This window comes from Strix aluco, chromosome 25 (assembly GCF_031877795.1).
Source record: "Strix aluco isolate bStrAlu1 chromosome 25, bStrAlu1.hap1, whole genome shotgun sequence".
In the NCBI taxonomy this organism is placed as follows: domain Eukaryota; kingdom Metazoa; phylum Chordata; class Aves; order Strigiformes; family Strigidae; genus Strix; species Strix aluco.
In genome coordinates, this window is record NC_133955.1 from 5,428,296 (window position 1) to 5,451,680 (window position 23,385).

The window sequence follows — 23,385 nt, forward strand, 5'->3', positions numbered from 1 at the left end:
TTGTTGCTTTTGCAGAACACTTTATTTAATCATTCTGATCCCATGCAATTAGATCTGAGGGGTCTGTTTGCTGTAATAGCATTGGGATCTTCATGGCCAGTTGCAGCAGGAGCAGCTGGAATCAAAGACGAGGCCTTCTTCGCAGCTCTGCACGAAGGTTTGACCGTTGACGCAGTTGTAGAAGTTTCTCTTGTTGGTTGGATCTGCATAGATGCCGTTGGCCTTGCCAGCACAGAAACCACTGCCACCAGAGCCACCAGTACCACTCCCTGAGCCCCCGCTTCCACTTCCACCTCCTTGGCTAGGGGCTTCAGTGACAGGAGGATTGGGATGAGCTGGAGGCACGCAGTCTGAAATAAAAGCAGGAAAGGGCTCATTTCTGTGTGGACAGACTCTCAGCCCTCCCCTCCCTCCATAGGCCCTTTAGTGGCAGGACCAGCTATTAAAGTGTGTTCCCCCAAGGTCTGGCCTGGCTCACACCGGGCCTCTGAGACACCTAGACCCTAGTCCAAGTCTTTATCCCCCAAGATTCCAGAGGAAAATATTCATGGGTCTCTGAAGCCCTGCATCAGCAGAAAGCTGGGGAGTCACCTTCAAGAATCACACTGTACTCGAGCTACTCACCATTGTTTTGCAGACCAAGACCCTTCTTCAGGGTGGTGATCAGGGGATATTTGCCTTCCTTGCAGAAAGTGCCAGTGAAGTCATCCATGTCAAGGGACCAAACCATAGCACCTCCAAAGTTGTTCTTCTTCAGCCAGTCAACCTGTTCAGTGCCAGGGAGAAATCCCAGTTAGTCCCGGGATGTGCTGCTGCAGAGCCTTCTGCCTTCTCACTAACACAGCCACACACCCCAGCATACCTTGATGTTGAAGCTCTTGATGTTGTCATAGCCAACCCATTCGCTGCCTTTGTAAGCGTAGGGCACGTCCTGGGGGGCATCCCAGGCCTGGGTGGCTCCAGAGTCCAGGAAGGTGCAGATCTAGGAAAGAAGGGGAGAGACGAAGAAGTTAGCAAGTGCCCCACAGAAAGGGGCAGTTGGAATATACATGGGTTAAAAATTCCTTGCTGGGAAGCTTGAAGCGTGTTTGTGTTCTTGTGGCCTAGATGTGTAGGAGCACACATACCTCGTAGTAAGCCAAGAATCCAGCCTGCCTTGTGTAAGGTCCAGCTGGCCCAGCTCCTGTTACTGGTGCCCCAACAGCAGTGTCAGATGGGTTTTGGAGATTGAAATTATGTCCGTAGGTTGGGAATCCAACGAGGAGCTTCTCAGCTGGGGCACCGTTGCTCTTCCAATAGTTCATTGCATAATCCTGTAAAACAACCACCACAGTTCAAGTCTGTGCCAGGATACGTAGGAAGGAGGGCGACTCCTTAAAATTCTGGTCATGGGTGTCATGATAATCATCTGTGAGAGAGTCTCGCAAGATATACTTACAACATTGAAGTAGACCATGTCACCAGTGTCAGCTGGGCCTTTGTACAGAGGGCTGTTCTCCCCAGTGGTTCTGTCCCAGGAGCCGTGGAAGTCGTAAGTCATCACGTGGAAGTAGTCCAGGTACCTGTGGAGAACATTGCACGCGTCTGTCTCCTGGCCTGCTCAGTCACCCAGAGCTGATTGTTCCTTTAGCACTGGCCGTTTACCCCACCACATCCCTGGCCACGTCTCCACTTTCTGCACGTCTGGGTTCTTTCAGACATGTCTCGAGCTGGCCTTGGAAGTGCTGGAGCCCACTCTCCTCCAGAGGAGGGAGGCAGAGGTCAAGGCAGAGTGGGAATTGCACTGGGAATTCTGGGAACCAAGAGATGTTCCCCAATGCCTGTGAGCAGCCTGTTGTTACGCTGCCTTCCGAGGTGTCCCCTTCCCAACCAAACAAGCACTACTCATAACGCTCTTGCCCAAGGCAAAGGAGTAGGGACCCCACATGCAACGAGGTTGGTTTCTGCCAGATAATGTCCAAGTTTCCCTTAATTACTTGGAGGAGGAGCCCTTAAGTGACAGGAGTGATACCTGAGGGTTTGCTACTCACTTCCCAAGCTCAGCAATCTGGTAGCCAGCCTGGATGGTGGAAAGTCCTGCAGCAACGGCCGCGGTGAGCATGAGGCGGGGCTTGTTGACCTGTTTGGCTTCCTGCTCAAAGGCTGCCAGCATTTCCTGAGGGATGGCAAGAAACAGGTCTCACCATGGACTGTCTGGGCTGAGGCTTCGCAGCCAGATCTGTGCAGAGCAGAGGGTTTGACCAAAACCTTTTTTTTCACCCTACCTTCACCAGGACAGTAAAGAGAGCCTTGTCCTGGGATGGGCTGCCCCTGGACCCAGGGTACTCCCAGTCAATGTCCAGCCCATCAAACTGGTACTGGCGCAGGAATTTGATGACAGACTTGATGAAGGTCTGACGGTTCTCGGGAGTGGAAACCATAGTGGAGAACCTAGGGAAATGGAGCAGGACAGAGTTGGGGTTTGGTTGGTGCCTCTTCTGCCCTCTCCATCCCTTTCTAGGGAGCCCTTATAGGAAGGAGATGGTTTGAACTTACTTGGCTGTCCCAAAATTCCATCCTCCAATCGCCAGCAGGGTCTTCAGATTTTTGTTCCTACAAAGGGGAGACAGGAGCATGTTTTACTGCAAGTAAGTGTTTGGTGTAGTTGCCTTTGTAGGCTGTGAACTCGTGGTGTGAAACCCGAGGAGCAAGTCAGCAGTGCACTGAGTCACTGTCACCATCCTCAAAGGACCGGTGCTGGCAGCCAGCGCTGCCCTGCCCTCCCTTTCCCTCCCTGTCACTATCTGCCTCTTCTCCTTGACATCCCTTGGCCGTGGATGGCTCTGCCATTGTACCCAGAACAGATGCTGGGCAGGAGCTGAAGGGGAGAACAAATGACGCCCTTTGCTCTGGGTACGTACTGGTTCTTCAAGCCATTGAAGGATTTGTAGAGGGTCTCGTCGTTCCATTCGTAAGTTGTGATCTCATTGTTGGACATCCCAGCAAAGGCGTAGATCAGATGGTCACACAGGCATGGGTCGATGTTGTCAGGCATGTATTTTCCCAGGCCAGGCCTATACTGGCCCCAGTTGGTGAAGTAACATGACAGCACATAGGCAGAGCCTGCAGAGAAATGGAGGAGATGTGGTGGGGAGGGGAAAGAGCAGAGAGGACACGTCTCTGAAATGCAGGAGGAGCAGGTACCTCCCTGCACGAGGCCATGCTGCTCCCTACAAGCATCCTTCATGTCACAGAGGAAGGGAACGGTGCCCTGGGCCGCTTGCGTAGGAGTTAGTACCTACGTAAATGGGATCTGATCAGCAGCGATTGGGCAGTGTTTCCTTGCAGGGTAAGGAGTTCAGAGAAGGTGAAGTAGGGTTGGTTATCCCTCTCAGAACTGCCTCTCCATGGGTAAGAATGGATTTCTTCTCTTCCTTCCTACTTTGTTTTGGTAGATGTCTCGGTCTAGAAGCCTCTTGCACCCTTAAACTCGTGAATCTCAGGGTGGTTCTGAGTGCTGGGTCTCTTCCCCAAACTGAATCTTTCTCCTTGTTGCCACGTAAGGCAGAGGAGAGGCAGAGGGGATCTGCTGAAGTGCCTGGGAGGTGGGAGGCTCTTTGTGTGTTTGCCGTGCCGCCTGTTTGAGCTGCCTTTGAAAGGTTCTGCAAAGCCCAGGCTAGTGGCTGCGCTCATGTTTCATTCAAGCTGAGCAGGAAGGGGCTGCTAGGAGGAAGCTGCACTAAAGAAAGCAACATATTTGCACTTCAGATTGAGCAAGCCATGCTTCATCAAGCTTTTGTCTTCTGAGACGCCATCGCTGAGTGCCTGCCTGTCTGTCCTTCCTCCCCGTGGGTTGTAAAAGAATTAGCTAGTGAGTCTGTGCCAGTTGCCTGCCCTGAGAAGGGTTTGGTAGAGTTGTTTTTGGGGTAGAGAGCACGTACCTATCTGGGCGTTCAGCAGGAGGACCAGACCTTTAAAGAAAAAAGTGTGGGATTAGTCGTAGAAGTGAGAAGTGAGGTAATGCCTGAACTAGCCAAAACTCTATGATATATGTCCGGTCATGCAGACAATAACATTGCTTCTATCAATGGGCCTGTTCTTGCTGCTGTGCACGAGGATCTGTCTGACCCCAACATAACCTGTCTCCCAGGTGCCAATTCATTCTGATCGAAGAGGACACACAGAGGAGCTCATGGTCACTAACGGCTCAATGTTCTGCTGCTTCTTTCAGCCAGGGTTAGGCAACAGATGATCTCAATGCTTTTAAGCATGGCTGAAATAGCAGAAGCCTCTTCAAATATACTCTGCTATGGAGGTAGTAGTAGCCTTTGTATCAGAATGACCAGTTTTCCTCCTCAGAGTGTCCTGGTTTTGATCCAAGATAAATTTTCAATGTAATAAAGCAATTACATCAGGAATTTGCATAGCTGAAGGAAAAAAATCAACTCCAAAATTCATACAGTATCTGATCATCCCGAAAGTATCTGCTGTCTATTTTCCTCTGACTGAAGAGAGTGCACTGCACTTTTAATCCCCAAAGTCTCCTGTATAGCCACCCAGTGTCACAGTGAAAGAGCCACAAGAACTTTTCATAAAGGTAGAGAAGTAAGTTTGAAGCAGGACTTACCGGTAAGCAAAGTGAGCTTGGCCATCTTTGACCAGGACTGAGCTGGTGTAGACCGTTTTCCGCTTTTATACGCTCCTCTCATTTCATGCCAGTCATGTGTCCACAGATGTTACGAAATTTGGTAAATATCCATATCACCAAAAAATGATACTGGTACAATGGGCCTTGACACTCCAGCTGGAGACACCACTGTTATCAGGCTGTGCCATGTCGTGATGCTGAGAGGTAGTTGGAGAACAAGATTAGATGGCTTTATTCTCAGAAATGTTGTTGACAGCGACAGGCGTTGTGTCAACACTGGTGATTACGCAGTGATAAATGGCTGAAGTTCAACCTTGCATTGTCATTGTGCCTGCCCAGCGGTGGTAGGCACTGCCACACCAGAGGTGGTTCGCAAGGGTTTGGTCTCCTTGGCTGGGGCGGGCGGCGAGGCAGGACTGAGTAGGGCTTGGGCTCACGGCAGTGGGACACAGGGACTGGGCTCACCTGCTGTAGGCAAACGGTCGTTTGGGATCCAGGGGGCTTTGTGGTCAGAGTCCTCTCTTGCCCACACCCTCTGAGCTTGTTGTCTCTTCAGGGAGTAGAGGGGATTTCCTGGTGTCCCATAAGCAAAGTGAATCAGAATCAGCTCCTCCTGAGTTTTTCTCCCACTTGTTCTTGGTGACTATTGTTGACAGGAAATAAGAACAAGAAGTGGAAGGAATGCTTTAACATGTGCCTTCAACGATTAGCGTGCTGCTGGCCCAGAGAGTGGGTGCTGAGCAGCCTAATGAACAAATGTGACAGTGTCTTGCCAAGATAATGTTCTTCAGGCAGAAGCCTTATCTCTTGGGGGTCAAGCTCCCAAGCAGAGAGCCCATGGACAGAGCTTCATGCAGGTTGCATTGGCTTTCGCACTTATTCCCTCTCTATTTGCTCAACTTTTACCCAGATTGAGAGACCTCTGTGTTGCCAAGTGCTCATGTCCTGCCTTAGGTTTCTCTGAAGCTCCGTAGAGTGAAATGACTCGAATGTCTTTGATTCTACATCAACTATGCAGCGCTCATTGTCGTGAAAGGCGTTTCTAAAAAAGCAATGTATCTGTTTTATCTTAAATGTTTGATGCTTTCAGGATGCAATGCTGTTCTTCTAAGTATATCTGAATGGAATTTTTTAAAAGGCAGTTTGAGGTGCTGAAAATGATGTTTTTCTCTCAAAATATTCTTTCCTCATCTTTAGAGACTCAAAGCTATTACTGTGTTGGAAGAGTTATATGATTTCTTTGCTTTTGCCCACTAGGCACGGTCAGGGCTAGTGCAAATGTTGGAGGAAGACACAGTGGGCACACAGAGAGCTGCTCTGCACTGAGATGCTGCTTAATTCCTGTAAAGATGATGTGAAGGTGAATTTCCCGTAGGTCACCCAGACTTGGTTGAACGGGAGCCTGGAAAACAGCCTCAAAGTGGCTCGTAGCACGTGCTGGCACTGAAGTCACTGACCTGCAGATTAAAATGCCTTAGACCGACCCTTGAGGTTTTGTACCTGCTCCAGATGAGATATGGCAGATGATGAAGGAGACGACCATCTTCAAGGAGTATTTTTCCAGTGTTTATCTTGGTTGATAAAGCAACAGAGTAAATTTGGAATAGATGTGGAAAATGCCACCCTCAGTGACCTCTGGAGCCTTGCAGGTCTGTTATTTGTGGGACTAAGTCTGTCTGCCCTTCAACTGCCGGGGCTCTTTTCTGATGGATCATGGAAAGGGGACCCTGATTTTTGTGGTGACTCCAGTTGAGCAGTGCCCATCTGTTCCTTTCCTGGTGTGAACCTCCAGGACAGTTCCTTAAGCTTTCTCATCTTTTCAGCCCAGAGGTTTGTCAGTCAGGCATGGTGCTTGCACAGCCTTGCAGCCATCTCCTGGGAGATGTGTCTGACCACTGACTCTCAGCAAACTCCCTAAAAAGTGCTGTTTTCCCAAAGACCTTAGCCATGCTGGCCCTGCCACCCTCGGTGTACACGAGCTGTTGCTCTAGAGAGGTTGTTTGTTCTCCCTGCCCTTGCTGTGGAGGTTGGGCAGGTCCCTGTGGAAGGCTAAACTGGGGAGAAATGTAAAGGTGAATGCGATGACACCGTGTGTTTTGGAGAGCCCTGTCCTAACCCTTATCTGGATGCAGAGGTCCAGGGTATCGGTCTCCTGGCACAGGGAGATCGGAGCTGACAGCCGATGTTTGTGCTGAGGGCAGCGTTATGGCAGCCGAGGTTCACGTTAGGTAGATGGGCCCTTGGCGAGGTGCACGCAAGATCTGGCTTTGGATTTCCATGTGAAGTGAGGCTGCAAAGATGCTTAAATGCATTCTGGATTTCTTTTTGGATGTGAGAATCTAAAGGATTTTGCCCATAAAATCCTGGGGAGAGCTATGCCTGTTTTGGGCTGCTGATCTGATGTTCCTCACTGCAGGCAGACAGCTTATTGCCACCACAGAGGCAATCTGTTGCCGATGTGTTTTTAGTCAGTGTGAAGTGGTGTTCTTGGAAATTCCTTGGGAATTTTCCTATCGGAATTTACCCCAGATATATCTGCGTATGCGTATATATGTATAGCTTGTGCTGTCAGAGCTGCTGTGATCAGTCTTGAGGCCATTGGTTTAGCACAAGGAGTTCCCTGCTGCTAGGCTATGGGTATGGGGATCTGTGACTACCCGACACTCTGAGATTGGTCTGTGTTTGCCTGTCGACTACCACCACAAGCACCGAAAAGCTGACTGGTTTTCCAGCTCTTTCTCTGCTTCTCAAACAGAGTCTGTTTCTGAAAAAAAAATTCATAGCCAGTGAAGTTGAGGACAAACAGCTGGAGCAGCTTATGTGTGCAGGTGATTGAAGACTATTACATGACTTTTCTGCTCTTCTGCTTGCTGGCAGGGCTGGACTGAAAGCCAAGTGCAGTGGAGGCTGACGCTCACCTTTGGGCAATTCCCCACAGGCCAGCTGCATCATTTCAGTTCTGCTTCTCAGTGTGGTCTGAAGTGACCCGTGGAGCTGGAGTGCTGTGCACGAGTCAGCTGTGCCCCAGCACATGTGATCAAAACAGTCTAGAAATTCCTGTAAACCAGTGGCTCTGCTTCTTTGAAACTCCCTTTTCTTACCTGTGGGTCTGGTAAGAAACTCTGGGCTACTGTTGCTGCTATCACAAAGCCTTTCCTGCTCTGTGGTTTCTTTTCCTGAGGTGGATTCCCTGTTGTTTAAAGGAGAACACTCTTACTGACTTTTAAGACACATTTGCATCAAGTGAAGGGCAGAATCTCCTGAACAGCAGAAGTGATCCCTCCCTCTCATTTCTCTTCTCTAAGCAGATGCTTTTCAAATGAACCTTTGTTGGGAGAGATGGAAGAAGAATTTTGCGATTCTGCCCTTGGTCTGCCGCAGTGGGGCATGAGGGTCCCTTGCTGCTCAGACTGTGGAGAGGACTTTTGGGGCTCTAGGACACATCAGGAGTCGGCCTGTGAATTGGTACGTGCTCAGCTGAACTGTTCCTGCAGCAGGGAGTAATCGATGCCTGACGGCCAGAGCAGAGGGCTGTGGGCCCTTTGAAGACTGTTCCCCTTGGAAGGCAACTTTTGCAGGAGGAGAATGCTTTTTGTGGTCAAATGCACAGGCCTTGCTCTGTGGGGAGCCAGTGTCCTGGTGGTGCCACTGTGCCCCTTCTCTGTGTGCTCTCTCATGGCACAGCCTGATGTGCCTCTGTCCCTTCCCTCTGCTTTGTTTCCCTCTCACTGACCGCCCAGCTGGCACAGCAATAAAGCCCTAGAAAATGCCAGTTTATGGTTGTTTCAAATACAACTTGGGCACTCAGGCTATTCCCTGAACATAAGTGTAAGTATCACAAGAGAATCTTGGCGCATCAAAATATTAAGACCGAGATGGGTTGAAATGAGTGTTGTTGCTTTTACAGAACACTTTATTTAATCATTCTTATTCCAGGCAATAAGATCAGAGGGATCATTTGCTGTGATAGGATTGGTATCTTCAAGGCCAGTTGTAGCAGGAGCAACTGGTATTACTGACAAAATTGTCATGGCAATTCTTAAACAAATTTTGATGTTCAAACACTGGTTGGTTGAGTCTGGATGGCTTTGCCAGCACAGAAACCACTTCTGCCACAGTCACCTGAATTGTTACTCCAGCTCATGTTCACACTCCCACTTCCACTTCCATGTTTAGGAGCTACATGGACTTGAGGACTGGACAGTTAATAGGCCTTGCACCCTGAAATGAGAGCAGGAAGTATGTTTCCATTGGGAAGGGATTATATTTATAATGGACTATCCTCCCTGCCCTCTTTCCATGGTCCCATGAGGTTCTGAGCACATCAGCTTTTTATAGCTGGTGTAATAAGCACAAACCCAATGTTACTCCAGTTACTCACTGCTGTTTTGCAGACCAAGACCCTTCTTCAGGGTGGTGATCAGGGGATATTTGCCCTGCTTGCAGAAAGTGCCAGTGAAGTCATCCATGTCAAGGGTCCAAACCATAGCACCTCCAAAGTTGTTCTTCTTCAGCCAGTCAACCTGTTCAGTGCCAGGGAGAAATCCCAGTTAGTCCCGGGATGTGCTGCTGCAGAGCCTTCTGCCTTCTCACTAACACAGCCACACACCCCAGCATACCTTGATGTTGAAGCTCTTGATGTTGTCATAGCCAACCCATTCGCTGCCTTTGTAAGCGTAGGGTACGTCCTGGGGGGCATCCCAAGCCTGGGTGGCTCCAGAGTCCAGGAAGGTGCAGATCTAGGAAAGAAGGGGAGAGACGAAGAAGTTAGCAAGTGCCCCACAGAAAAGGGCAGTTGGAATATACATGGGTTAAAAATTCCTTGCTGGGAAGCTTGAAGGGTGTTTGTGTTCTTGTGGCCTAGATGTGTAGGAGCACACATACCTCATAGTAAGCCAAAAGCCCGGCCTGCTTTGTGTAAGGTCCAGCTGGCCCAGCTCCTGTTACTGGTGCCCCAACAGCAGTGTCAGATGGGTTTTGGAGATTGAAGTTATGTCCATAGGTTGGGAATCCAACGAGGAGCTTCTCAGCTGGGGCACCATTGCTCTTCCAATAGTTCATCGCATAATCCTGTAAAACAACCACCACAGTTCAAGTCTGTGCCAGGATGCGTAGGCAGGAGGATGACGTCTGTGGCAGAGGCTCCCAAAACATACTTACAACACTGAGGTAGCTGTTACTCCCACCGTACAGAGGGCTGTTCTCTCCAGTGCGTCCATCCGAGGAGCTATAGAAGTCGTAAGTCATCACATGGATGTAGTCCAGGTACCTGTGAAGAACATGGTGCACATCTGTCTCCTGGCCTGCTCAGTCACCCAGAGCTGATTGTTCCTTTAGCACTGGCCGTTTACCCCACCACATCCCTGGCCACGTCTCCACTTTCTGCACGTCTGGGTTCTTCCAGACGTGTCTCGAGCTGGCCTTGGAAGTGCTGGAGCCCATTCTCTCCTCCAGAGGAGGGAGGCAGAGGTCAAGGCAGAGTGGGAATTGCACTGGGAATTCTGGGAACCAAGAGATGTTCCCCAAAGCCTGTGTGCAGCCTGTTGTTACGCTGCCTTCCGAGGTGTCCCCTTCCCAACCAAACAAGCACTACTCATAACGCTCTTGCCCAAGGCAAAGGAGTAGGGACCCCACATGCAACGAGGTTGGTTTCTGCCAGATAATGTCCAAGTTTCCCTTAATTGCTTGGAGGAGGAGCCCTTAAGTGACAGGAGTGATACCTGAGGGTTTGCTACTCACTTCCCAAGCTCAGCAATCTGGTAGCCAGCCTGGATGGTGGAAAGTCCTGCAGCAACGGCCGCGGTGAGCATGAGGCGGGGCTTGTTGACCTGTTTGGCTTCCTGCTCAAAGGCTGCCAGCATTTCCTGAGGGATGGCAAGAAACAGGTCTCACCATGGACTGTCTGGGCTGAGGCTTCGCAGCCAGAGCTGTGCAGAGCAGAGGGTTTGACCAAAACCTTTTGTTTCACCCTACCTTCACCAGGACGGTAAAGAGAGCCTTGTCCTGGGTTGGGCTGCCATTGGACCCAGGGTACTCCCAGTCAATGTCCAGCCCATCAAACTGGTACTGGCGCAGGAATTTGATGACAGACTTGATGAAGGTCTGACGGTTCTCGGGAGTGGAAACCATAGTGGAGAACCTAGGGAAATGGAGCAGGACAGAGTTGGGGTTTGGTTGGTGCCTCTTCTGCCCTCTCCATCCCTTTCTAGGGAGCCCTTATGGGAAGGAGATGGTTTGAACTTACTTGGCTGTCCCGAAATTCCATCCTCCAATCGCCAGCAGGGTCTTCAGATTTGTGTTCCTACAAAGGGAGGGACAGAAAAATGTTTTACTGCAAGTAAGTGTTTGGTGTAGTTGCCTTTGTAGGCTGTGAACTCGTGGTGTGAAACCCGAGGAGCAAGTCAGCAGTGCACTGAGTCACTGTCACCATCCTCAAAGGACTGGTGCTGGCAGCCAGCGCTGCCCTGCCCTCCCTTTCCCTCCCTGTCACTATCTGCCTCTTCTCCTTGACATCCCTTGGCCGTGGATGGCTCTGCCATTGTACCCAGAACAGATGCTGGGCAGGAGCTGAAGGGGAGAACAAATGACGCCCTTTGCTCTGGGTACGTACTGGTTCTTCAAGCCATTGAAGGATTTGTAGAGGGTCTCGTCGTTCCATTCATAAGTTGTGATCTCATTGTTGGACATCCCAGCAAAGGCGTAGATCAGATGGTCACACAGGCACGGGTCGATGTTGTCAGGCATGTATTTTCCCAGGCCAGGCCTATACTGGCCCCAGTTGGTGAAGTAACATGACAGCACATAGGCAGAGCCTGCAGAGAAATGGAGGAGTTGTGGTGGGGAGGGGAAAGAGCAGAGAGGACACGTCTCTGAAATGCAGGAGGAGCAGGTACCTCCCTGCACGAGGCCATGCTGCTCCCTACAAGCATCCTTCATGTCACAGAGGAAGGGAATGGTGCCCTGGGCCGCTTGCGTAGGAGTTAGTACCTACGTAAATGGGATCTGATCAGCAGCGATTGGGCAGTGTTTCCTTGCAGGGTAAGGAGTTCAGAGAAGGTGAAGTAGGGTTGGTTATCCCTCTCAGAACTGCCTCTCCATGGGTAAGAATGGATTTCTTCTCTTCCTTCCTACTTTGTTTTGGTAGATGTCTCGGTCTAGGAGCCTCTTGCACCCTTAAACTCGTGAATCTCAGGGTGGTTCTGAGTGCTGGGTCTCTTCCCCAAACTGAATCTTTCTCCTTGTTGCCACGTAAGGCAGAGGAGAGGCAGAGGGGATCTGGTGAAGTGCCTGGGAGGTGGGAGGCTCTTTGTGTGTTTGCCGTGCCGCCTGTTTGAGCTGCCTTTGAAAGGTTCTGCAAAGCCCAGGCTAGTGGCTGCGCTCATGTTTCATTCAAGCTGAGCAGGAAGGGGCTGCTAGGAGGAAGCTGCCCTAAAGAAAGCAACATATTTGCACTTCAGATTGAGCAAGCCATGCTTCGTCAAGCTTTTGTCTTCTGAGACGCCATCGCTGTGTCCCTGCCTGTCTGTCCTTCCTCCCCGTGGGTTGTAAAAGAATTAGCTAGTGAGTCTGTGCCAGTTGCCTGCCCTGAGAAGGGTTTGGTAGAGTTGTTTTTGGGGTAGAGAGCACGTACCTATCTGGGCGTTCAGCAGGAGGACCAGACCTTTAAAGAAAAAAGTGTGGGATTAGTCGTAGAAGTGAGAAGTGAGGTAATGCCTGAACTAGCCAAAACTCTATGATATATGTCCGGTCATGCAGACAATAACATTGCTTCTATCAATGGGCCTGTTCTTGCTGCTGTGCACGAGGATCTGTCTGACCCCAACATAACCTGTCTCCCAGGTGCCAATTCATTCTGATCGAAGGGGACACACAGAGGAGCTCATGGTCACTAACGGCTCAATGTTCTGCTGCTTCTTTCAGCCAGGGTTAGGCAACAGATGATCTCAATGCTTTTGAGCATGGCTGAAATAGCAGAAGCCTCTTCAAATATACTCTGCTATGGAGGTAGTAGTAGCCTTTGTATCAGAATGACCAGTTTTCCTCCTCAGAGTGTCCTGGTTTTGATCCAAGATAAATTTTCAATGTAATAAAGCAATTACATCAGGAATTTGCATAGCTGAAGGAAAAAAATCAACTCCAAAATTCATACAGTATCTGATCATCCCGAAAGTATCTGCTGTCTATTTTCCTCTGACTGAAGAGAGTGCACTGCACTTTTAATCCCCAAAGTCTCCTGTATAGCCACCCAGTGTCACAGTGAAAGAGCCACAAGAACTTTTCATAAAGGTAGAGAAGTAAGTTTGAAGCAGGACTTACCGGTAAGCAAAGTGAGCTTGGCCATCTTTGACCAGGACTGAGCTGGTGTAGACCGTTTTCCGCTTTTATACGCTCCTCTCATTTCATGCCAGTCATGTGTCCACAGATGTTACGAAATTTGGTAAATATCCATATCACCAAAAAATGATACTGGTACAATGGGCCTTGACACTCCAGCTGGAGACACCACTGTTATCAGGCTGTGCCATGTCGTGGTGCTGAGAGGTAGTTGGAGAACAAGATTAGATGGCTTTATTCTCAGAAATGTTGTTGACAGCGACAGGCGTTGTGTCAACACTGGTGATTACGCAGTGATAAATGGCTGAAGTTCAACCTTGCATTGTCATTGTGCCTGCCCAGCGGTGGTAGGCACTGCCACACCAGAGGTGGTTCGCAAGGGTTTGGTCTCCTTGGCTGGGGCGGGCGGCGAGGCAGGACTGAGTAGGGCTTGGGCTCACGGCAGTGGGACACAGGGACTGGGCTCACCTGCTGTAGGCAAACGGTCGTTTGGGATCCAGGGGGCTTTGTGGTCAGAGTCCTCTCTTGCCCACACCATCTGAGCTTGTTGCCGCTTCAGGGAAGTTGAGAGGTTTTCCTGGTGTCCCAAGATTAAAGGAAAAACAAGACAGCTTCTACTAAGTCGTTCTCCCAGTTGCATATGTAATTTTCATCAGGCAGAAGCATTATTTCTTGGAGGTCAAGCTCTACAGGAGAGAGCCTGGGGACAGAGCATCATTCAGGCTGCGTTTCCTCCTACAGGAGGTTTACACACCACTGCTCAGCTTTTTCCCAAACTGAGTCCTCTGTGTTGCCAAGCGTTCATGTCTTGCCTTAGCTCTCTTTGAAGCTCCATTGGGAGAAATTACCCAAATCTCTTTATTCTAGATCGGCTTGTCTCATTTTATTACTTTCAGGATGTAGTGTCTTTTTTCTCAGCATTTTTGAATGGAATTTTTAAAAAGGCAGTTAAAGGTGCTGAAAATGATGTTTTTAGCCCAGAAGATTCTGTCTGCACACCGGGGGCTACTGCAAATGGTGAAGGAAGAGACAGTGTGGACTTGGCCAGTTGCTCGGCACTGACTTGTTCTTTAATTCCTGTTAAGATGATGTGAAGGTGAATTTCCAGTAGGTCATCCAGACTTGGTTGAATGAGAGCCTGGAGAAGCCCTCAAAGTTGCCCATAACACGTGCTGGCACTGAAGCCACTGACCTGCCATTAAAGCTCATTAGTTTTCCATATTTGGTGTATGGAGCGGATGAAACATGGTGGGTGATGAAGGTTTGTCAGTCAGGCATGGTGCTTGCACAGCCTTGCAGCCATCTCCTGGGAGATGTGTCTGACCACTGACTCTCAGCAAACTCCCTAAAAAGTGCTGTTTTCCCAAAGACCTCAGCCATGCTGGCCCTGCCACCCTCGGTGTACACGAGCTGTTGCTCTAGAGAGGTTGTTTGTTCTCCCTGCCCTTGCTGTGGAGGTTGGGCAGGTCCCTGTGGAAGGCTAAACTGGGGAGAAATGTAAAGGTGAATGCGATGGCACCGTGTGTTTTGGAGAGCCCTGTCCTAACCCTTATCTGGATGCAGAGGTCCAGGGTATCGGTCTCCTGGCACAGGGAGATCGGAGCTGACAGCCGATGTTTGTGCTGAGGGCAGCGTTATGGCAGCCGAGGTTCACGTTAGGTAGATGGGCCCTTGGCGAGGTGCACGCAAGATCTGGCTTTGGATTTCCATGTGAAGTGAGGCTGCAAAGATGCTTAAATGCATTCTGGATTTCTTTTTTGAATGTGAGAATCTAAAGGATTTTGCCCATAAAATCCTGGGGAGAGCTATGCCTGTTTTGGGCAGCTGATCTGATGTTCCTCACTGCAGGCAGACAGCTTGTTGCCACCACAGAGGCAATCTGTTGCCGATGTGTTTTTAGTCAGTGTGAAGTGGTGTTCTTGGAAATTCCTTGGGAATTTTCCTGTGGGAATTTACCCCAGATATCTCTGCATATATGTACAGCCTATGTTTGGAGCAGCAGGGAGAAGCAATATTTCTTGGAGTTACATAGATTACCACAGGGGCAAGTACGGACATTGCTCCTTCCATGTTGTCAGACTTTTTTCTCTTTAATGGTGGTTACTTTTTTAACTCTGGGGCCTTTTTCTCTCTTTTCACACATTGTTAATATGAACAATAAGAAGCTATTCAGAATTGTGGAAAGTCCATCAAAGCTGATTTGCTAAGTTTCTGAGGAGGAAAAGGGTAATGTTTGGAGGGAAGATGTAGAGGTAAGCTCTTTCTGCCAGCTTGCTAAAGCTTTCCTTCATCTCTTAGGAGAGTCATTTCATCCTGTGCTTAAATTCTCTTTAATGGGCTGGAAAAAAACAACTGTGCATGAAGGAAAGAATGATAATTAAGTTTTTAGTGCGAAGCACTTTAAGGGTGATAAATATGATCTGGCTCTATGGCAAAAGGTGATAAACTCTTTCTTTCAAACCTGTGCTCCATACTTGGCTGGGTAGTGCTTTCTGATACGCTCTGAGAGACATTAGTTTTCAGCTCTTTCATTTTTATCAGCTAACCTCATAAAAAACTCTCCCCAAAAATCATCTAATTCCATTAATTAAACGAAGGAAGAAATTGCATTAAAGGAAGAAGTTTCCCTGCACATTCGGCTTCTTGATTTGCGATTAAGTGCACCTTGAAGCACTGCAGGAGGCAAAATAAAAGCAAAATAAAAGTATTAGCATATAGTTTTAATTCAGGACAGCATCTTCTTCCTGCTTTGCAAGAATCTTGTAGTCAGGGGCTGGGTACTCTCAGCAATTAAAATATCCAACAGTAGGTGTCAATGTTGCTTGCTCTTCCCAGCCGTGCGGATGGAGTACTTTTCTGGCAGTTCTCTGATAACATGCCAAGAAGAAATGTGCTTGCAGGCCAGAAAGCTTAGTCGCTGCTGCTCTTTGTTTAATCACAAATAGAGTTCAGAGATTAACAGGACATTTTTTGCGCTTTCAAATAGAAATGGAACGTTTCATTCTTGCTATAGAAAAATAACGAGGATAAAGGCTAAACTTTGTTCAGTTCATTTCTCCAGAGCTGTATAACCTACATAAGACATGACCATCTTAGAATGAATGAGGAGCTATTAAAGACATCTGTCCAAAAACTAGCCTAAACTGTAACATGTCAGGATGCCTATTAAGACATTTTGTTGATATGCCCAGGAATTGCATCCCCTATAGAAGAGCATCCCAGTGCCTTGGCAGGGTACTGATAAATCTATGGGTTTTGTCTGTCTCAAATATTTAAGTCACCTGCTTATATCTCTAACAAAGAGTTTAGGTTCACTTTCTGTCTCTTACGCCTTTCCTTACCAGCGTAGAAAATATTTATTGCAAAGAAAAATGGGCTTGAGTAGTCAGTTTAAACACAGAAACTTAATTTCCCTGGGTCCATGCTGTGTGTGTACAGTCTCTGCAATATGACTGGTTTTATTCAAGTGGCTTGGGGTGAAGCAGGCCTAAACTGTGTGTGGTCTTGGCATATGTCCCTTATTAATCTGCTAGAAAAAGGAGATTTTGAACGCTTTCTGATGTGTTTATGGTTTCCAAACCTTTCCTTTCTACTGGGCACTTTCTTGCTGTGGAGCAAACCCTGGTTTTCACACTGGCAAAACATAAAACAAAGCAGTCACACCAGATTATTCACTCCAGTGATAAATGTTACATCCTGACAGCAGTTCAGCAGGTTCTCCTAACAACTGCCTGGTTTTGCTCAAAGCTTTATATACTTGATAAGCATTTTATCAGGAAGATCAGAGCAATCTTATCTACTCATTCCTGGCAAACTACTTCTAAATGCAGCCATCTCCATCCTGGACATAGTAAGCAGCTTCAGACTCCTACCCAATGCTTGATCCTTCTGGAGTTCAGCTCATGCTCCAGGGCCTGTAGAAGAGAATGTACTTCCGATGCCAGCAGATGTCAATGGCTTATACCATGGCCCTGCCCAAACTGTACTGTGTCAAATATCAAACCTTTGGGAGCAGCAAAAAGCAAGCAGAACAAAATCAACAACCTCTGTACATAAATGCCTGAAGCAAGAAGTAACCCTTTATTTTCACTTTGGTAAAAGTGAGAGAACTTTCGTGCCATAACCAGGACAGCTTGACTCAATGGTGGTTTTCTTTCTTAGCTTTTACCTTGCCATCTTGGCAAAAGTTTACTTGCTTGACTTGGCTTAAAATGGGAGGAATATCAACAAATCACTGACTACTACTTTGAGTTGTGTTGCTTCCAATGCCCAGTCTAGGAGGTGTTAGGACATAACCTGTTCTCCTCTTCCTTTGGCTTCTGCTTTAGACGGGGAAATGGTGGAGTTTCTTCCTTTCAAAAAGTGGGTGAAAGGTATCAGGAGTCTGGTCATCCTGGACCTAAGGGAATGACTGGGAACACTTTACTTCAGCTTTAATGTTCTGCATATCCTGAGGTTGGAGTTGAGCTGGAGGCAGGGGAAGGAATAGACTCTGCAAGCTGAAACTTGATTAGAGATGCATTGAGCATGTTTAAAGAGACTTATCTGGGTCTCCTGTCAAGAGCTTTGGTGATATTGCTGGTCTCTCGATGACTTAACAGCTTTTAATAGCTGAGGTCTATTTGGGGGTGCTGACCTTCTTGGAAAACTGTCCCACTCTCTTCAGGAGTTTGACAGATAATTAAGAAAATATGGCTGCAGTGTCAGTGGCCAAACATGTGAAAATCTGGCTCTGCATCCAGTTGCGTATGTATATACTTGCTTAAATTACTGCCACTATAATCTGATGCCTGTAAATGGAGTCCTGAAAAGGGATCTCTCCTACCTCCCAGTCACGTAACCCTTGGCCGTGTCCTTCACTGTGCAGCACACAGAGCTGACGGTGGCTGGTGTAACAGTATCTGTGCAAAGAGGAGACAGCTGGAACGCCTGTGGGTCTGGCATCTGCTCAGCTGCCTGACCGAGAGCTTTGAGAGTGATCTGGGAGCTGTCCTGGTCCGAATCCCTTTCTGTTCTTCTAAATAGATCATTTGGTAGAGCTGAAAGACTCATGTTGCTGCTGCCATGAGAACCATCCTGTGGGAAGCCCAGGCTGAAGAGCCAGCACTGCTACCTGCCGTGTAACATGGTCTATCCAGGAGCACACGATGTGCAGGAAATGTCTGGCATCTGTTCTTGTTCAGCTTCACGGCAAGAAATTAGGAGCTTTAGAGCTCCTCAGGTTCCCTCCTCCAAAAGATAATCACCCCATGTAAGTCCTGGGCGGGGACTTCACGCAGACAGGCGGTCAGGGCACTTTGCCTGTACAGGACAGCCAGGAGAGATTCATCTCTTTGATTCTTACGACATCAGTTCATTTGTTTAAAGGTCTCTATTTTAAAGTCTGCTTTCCCCAGTACTAACTCCTTGTTATAAAGGCTGGATCTGTTCTGCTTCACGCCATCTTCCTCTGGCATTTGATTTCCCTTCTCTCCGCAGTTCATTGAGTGGAACTAAAGAACTGCTGATTTTCAGATACCAACCATTCCCTGCCTCCCTGGGGGAAATTCTTGCCTTCTGCATGTACATTCCCAGAAATACCATCTCTGACTCACTCTGATTACGAAATGCTGCAGCCATTTCCCCAGCTACTTCTACAGAGTGTCATCATTTATTCACCTTTTGTCCCCAGGTATATTTTATAAGGACTTAGAAGAGTTCTTTTCACGAGGAATTTGATGCCCATTGCATATTCTTTCCTTACAGCACATCTTTCATCTTTCCTTATTCTCTGTTGGCACTAAACTGCTATAATTAGGCTCTGTAAACAAATCTCAAGCTTCTCTGATGTTGTGAAACATTCAAGCTTGATTTCTGACCATCCTGTTCCTCAAATAAACCTTGACTCTGCACTGCAGGCATCCTACAAACATTCCCTGGTGAGCAGGGCCGAGGCAGTGCACTCACCAGCTCTCTCTGTGGTGGTGAACCCCAGTGAACAAGGTGCTCTCTGTGCCTGGGAATGGGCTGCAGATCCTTCCACCTATCCTTGCATCCAATGTTAGTCCCAAGAATTATTTCCTGGTCTGTCAGCAAGTGAGAACAGGCTTTCAACAGAGGCCGCATGTGCATAGGATATAGATTCACCAATTGCTCACTTGCACATAAATATCTGTGCCCAAGTGCAGGTGTGAGCAGGTGAGCAAAATGTACTGCAAAAAGGTTCTATATGCATGAGTGAACATGCACATGGGTGTTATTTTAGCTAAGGAAATGTCACATGAAGATTGCTTTTTTTCAGCTGCTCTGGATTTCTCTTTCCTTTCTCTATTTTTATCCACCTTCTGTCACATGCAAATTTTTAACAGTCTGATCTTTTAAAAATTGGATTTATTAAGGCATACGATCTTCAAAAATCCACTTCAGATTGAAAATGCATATTAGAGCCTAAACTAGTATGATCTATTATTTTGAAAAATATCAGCACCAAGCATGCGGATCTTGAACTTCTTACAGTCAGGATTCAAGGTGGCAGGTTCAATCAGGCTGCTCCATCTAACATGACCTGTTTTCCCCATCCATCTCACCCCGACAATCCCCATTATCTGTGAGGAAAGAACCAGATGCCCTGGATTGCAAGCTGAGACGAGCTGAGAGTATTGGGTGCTAATCCATCACTGAGCGCTGCAGCCGGGTACTGACGTACGGCCATCATCTTGCATTTGCATCCGGCGTTCACGAGGTCTAGTTATTACCAATAACTTATAGCAGGGCTACAGGAACTTCCTTTCGGGCTTGTCCTTTTTCCTCTGAACCCTCCAGCGGAGGCTCTGCCCCCACAACAGCATCCCAGCCCATCTAATTACTTACTAAGCTCTTTTTCTGGTTAGCCAACATCTGCCCATTTCCAATTAATCCTTGTTCACAAGCTCAATAACCTGAGCCATCTGTATAGGTAAGAGAGATAAGCTTCCCATTAAACATTTACAAGACATAACAAGAGACTATTGAGGCAACTGTTGCTGAGACAACCCAGGAGGGTGTCAGCGTGCGGGGGAGTAGCTGACCCTGAGCCTCTAACTGCCACGCTGTAATCGAACAAGAAAAATATATGGGTCTAAAAATGTACGTGGACCGTCATGCACCCCCAAAAGGGTACATGCTCCTCTCACTTACATCCATGAACATTCTTGCTACATTAGCATGATAAAGGCTTTTAAAATAATTCAATAGCATTTGAGGCCCTAGAAGTTCTAGCAACCAAATAGCCTTTAAATAAAACATTCACTACTTAAGCAGCGGCTCTAGATGCCCTTTAACCTCAAATGCTTAAAATAGCTCAGAAGTCAGCCTGACCTCCCCGTTCAGCTTTCCTGAACAGGGTGAGACGTGTCCTTAATTCTAGGCAGAGACATTATTTTGTCCCCACACTTCATCAGTTACTGTCCTTGTTTTGAAAGAACAGTTTTGTTTCAAAATCTTGCTTGGATGGGGTTTTATCTCACAGAGCACCTCTGTTCTTTTTCCCATTCAAGGTTTCCATCTCTGGGGCAGCACAGAGAACAAGGTCCTTTGCCAATATATCCCATTCCTTCAACAGCGATTAGTGCCAACAGAGGGGTAAAGTTTTGCCTAAAAACCTTTATGAAAACTGAGGAGTCTCAGGAATGAAGCCAGGGCATTGGCAACTTTTTAAGCATCTCTCAAGGTCCAGGGTGAGGGTTGGCAGATAATCGCTTTTAAGGGTGTAAAGAGTTTAAGGGGCCACAAAAGGGGAGATGGTGACTCCTCTGCTGCCTCAACACCAAAGTGAAGCACAGCAACCTGGGCAGAAATCTTCTGAGCTGTGAGCGAACTTCTCTAAGGCTTGGGGGGGACCGGAGGGGCCTTGGGGGACCAGAGGGACCTCGGTGGCACAAGCACAGTGCTGGCCCCTTCCCAGTAATTCCCGCACGGAGCCATGGAGGGGGGTGCCACCAGCCCTGCCACCCCTGAACCACCCCCCGGGCCACCCCCGGGCAGCCCCCTGCAATCAGATCTGCGCTCTGCAAACTGATCCTTGGTGCCAGCTGGCCTGACGCAAAATCGAGGGCATGCACATCCAGGGCATGCACAGCCAGGGCATGCACAGCCAGGGCAGGCACATCGAGGGCACGAACATTGAGGGTGTACACATCGAGGGTCTACACACTTTGAGGGTCTACACATTGAGGGTCTACACACATTGAGGGTGTACACATATTGAGGGTCTACACATCGAGGGTCTACACACATTGAGGGTGTACACATGGAGGGTCTACACACATCAGGGGTCTACACACATTGAGGGTCTACACGCATTGAAGGGTGTACACATGGAGGGTCTACGCACATTGAGGGTGTACACACATCGAGGGCGTGCACATTGTGGTCTGAACCTGGGTCCAAACCAGCAGCACAGGTACCTCCGTGCTGGCTGGCAAGTTGCTGTTGTATAAAGCTAGTTTGGAGCCAGCTTGGGAGGGAGAGGGTTGGTTCTCCACCTCCTCCTCCACGTGGGGAACGAGATGCTAGTGTAGTAAACACACAGGCCCATGCCAGCACCCTTGAAAGAGCACTCACTTCTGTTAGCTAATGGCTACGGGAAGCTCCTGTCCCCAGTGCACACCAGCCAAGATCTTTCCAATCCTACATTTACTTTATAACTTTTCCCCTCTGATGATGAGGGCTGTCAGCCTGATTATCTCACTGCTCAGAGCTTGAGCTTCAATCGCAAGGACATGTGGCTGATCCACCAGCTTCGCTGGGTGAAGCTGCCTGCTTTCTGCGCTTCGGAGAGTGAGATGTGGTGTCGTAGTGTTGCTGTCAGCAGGTTATGGGAGAATCTGTGTGTCCTGGGGACAGGAGACTGGCTGCCTCATCAGGGTACGCTGCTTCCAGCTTGGTACGCTCTCAACTTTTGCTTACAACGTAGGAGTTGTACTTCAGACCCGGAACTGAAACACCTAGTGCAGCCAGCTGTCTGCCCGCTCGTATCTAAAGACAGACTGAATTTCACAAGCCCCAGTCTGTGCTGGCTGGTGTCACCCAGAGCAGATTCAGCAAATAATTCTGAATATTGCAGACATGAGAGAAAACACAGGTAGGCTGAGGACTGTGGCTAACTTGAAAGCAGCACAAGTGAAACGCATCAAAGGAACTACCAATTACTTACTTCACTCAGGGACACGCTGCAGGGAAGGAAGCACTGGCTTTCTAGTGTGTGAATACATTTCTGCTCAGCGCTTGCATGCTGGCTAGCCTGTTCAGTGGGGCGTGGGAGTGGGGAAGTTGGAGTAAGGGCATTGTCCTGAGTTTAATCTTGTATTCATATCTTTCAGTATGGGCACTCTCCTGGGGCTGATTTAGGGCAGAGAGAGCCTCGAAAGGCTGCCAGGTTTGTTTGGGGGTAGAGGAGGAAGTGGAAGTAGAAGCGTGTGTATAATAGTCTCTTGAAACAGCAGTCATTTCTCCTCATTGATCAGACACGGTGAGGGGCTGTGTGAAGGGGCTTCCCTTCAATTTGCTGACCCTTTATTTCACCCGCAGGGAAATGAACACACCCTCGTCGCATCCGTAGCTGGGACATAACCACCTCTCTGCACAGAGCCGAGATGCTCTCTGGGCCTCTCTTCCTTTCCTTCCTCACTTTACAGGCCGGGTGCAGTCTCTCTTTCAAGCATCCAGGCACCCTAAATGTGCTTCTCACCAGAAGCTCTTTGCTGTCAGGCCAATCTCTATAAAAACTTTAAAACCTGCCGGTGCCCACCGCAATACCACAAACCCTGACACTCCTGGAAGCGACACAGCGGGCTCCGGAGGCTGTTATCATGCTTTTGTTACCAAGAGAAGCAGCATGAGGGCTTTCCTTCTTTGGAAGCATGGCTCTGCTCCACATCCCCACTCAGCTCTACCCTCTGAGCCGCGGGTTTAACCGTGCTGCGTGGATGGCTCCTACGTCACATGTTTTTAAGAAGCTCTTTGCCAGCTTCCTGCTGAGGAGCTGATCCTGCTGACGTCTGCAGAGCAGGCCACGTCAGGCACGGCCGGGAAGGGAAATATAGTCCTTTTTTGGGTGCAGACTAGAGCAAAGTCTATTGGCCTGAGCAGAGAGGAGGGCTGAGATTCAGGAACAGCTGGGCTCTGTCAGTAATTTAGCACCAAGAGCTTAAACAATACCCAGGATAAACACACTCCAGGACTGGCAGACCTCCCTCTTTTTCTCAGCTCAGCACAATATTTTCCTTTCTCTTTTAAAAATGTTATTTCACTGCTGATAATTAATTTGAGTGGAATGCTTTTCCAGAGTTATATTTAGATTTTCTTCTCCAACGGCACTCCCCCATTCCAACTCCTCTAATGCAGCTGTATCACTGTGCTTTTTGAAATGGAAACGATCGTTGGCCTCCCACAAAACTTAGTTTCAC

General features: G+C 48.4%; 2 protein-coding genes across 3 annotated transcripts; both read right to left on the minus strand.

Moving 5' to 3' along the window:
* On the minus strand, nt 1–5,006 carry LOC141934542 (acidic mammalian chitinase-like). 2 transcript variants are annotated; one of them, XM_074850064.1, is made up of 11 exons: nt 4,607–5,006; nt 3,921–3,950; nt 2,901–3,102; nt 2,536–2,592; nt 2,265–2,430; nt 2,031–2,155; nt 1,439–1,562; nt 1,128–1,313; nt 863–982; nt 625–766; nt 1–350 (listed from the first exon to the last, which is right to left on the minus strand). In XM_074850064.1, the coding sequence occupies exons 1-11, from the start codon at nt 4,686–4,688 to the stop codon at nt 91–93; spliced, it is 1,494 nt and encodes a 497-aa protein (XP_074706165.1). In that variant the 5' UTR covers nt 4,689–5,006; the 3' UTR covers nt 1–90. The 2 variants fall into 2 exon arrangements, with proteins under 2 accessions (XP_074706165.1, XP_074706166.1); XM_074850065.1 differs by lacking the exon at nt 3,921–3,950.
* Nucleotides 5,007–8,524: 3,518 nt separating this feature from the next.
* Nucleotides 8,525–13,995, minus strand: LOC141934715 (acidic mammalian chitinase-like). Its single transcript, XM_074850381.1, has 11 exons — nt 12,944–13,995; nt 12,258–12,287; nt 11,238–11,439; nt 10,872–10,928; nt 10,601–10,766; nt 10,367–10,491; nt 9,788–9,896; nt 9,512–9,697; nt 9,247–9,366; nt 9,009–9,150; nt 8,525–8,848 (listed from the first exon to the last, which is right to left on the minus strand). Exons 1-11 carry the CDS (start codon nt 13,023–13,025, stop codon nt 8,832–8,834), a joined length of 1,236 nt encoding a protein of 411 aa, XP_074706482.1. The 5' UTR covers nt 13,026–13,995; the 3' UTR covers nt 8,525–8,831.
* Between the last annotated feature and the right edge of the window lie 9,390 nt (nt 13,996–23,385).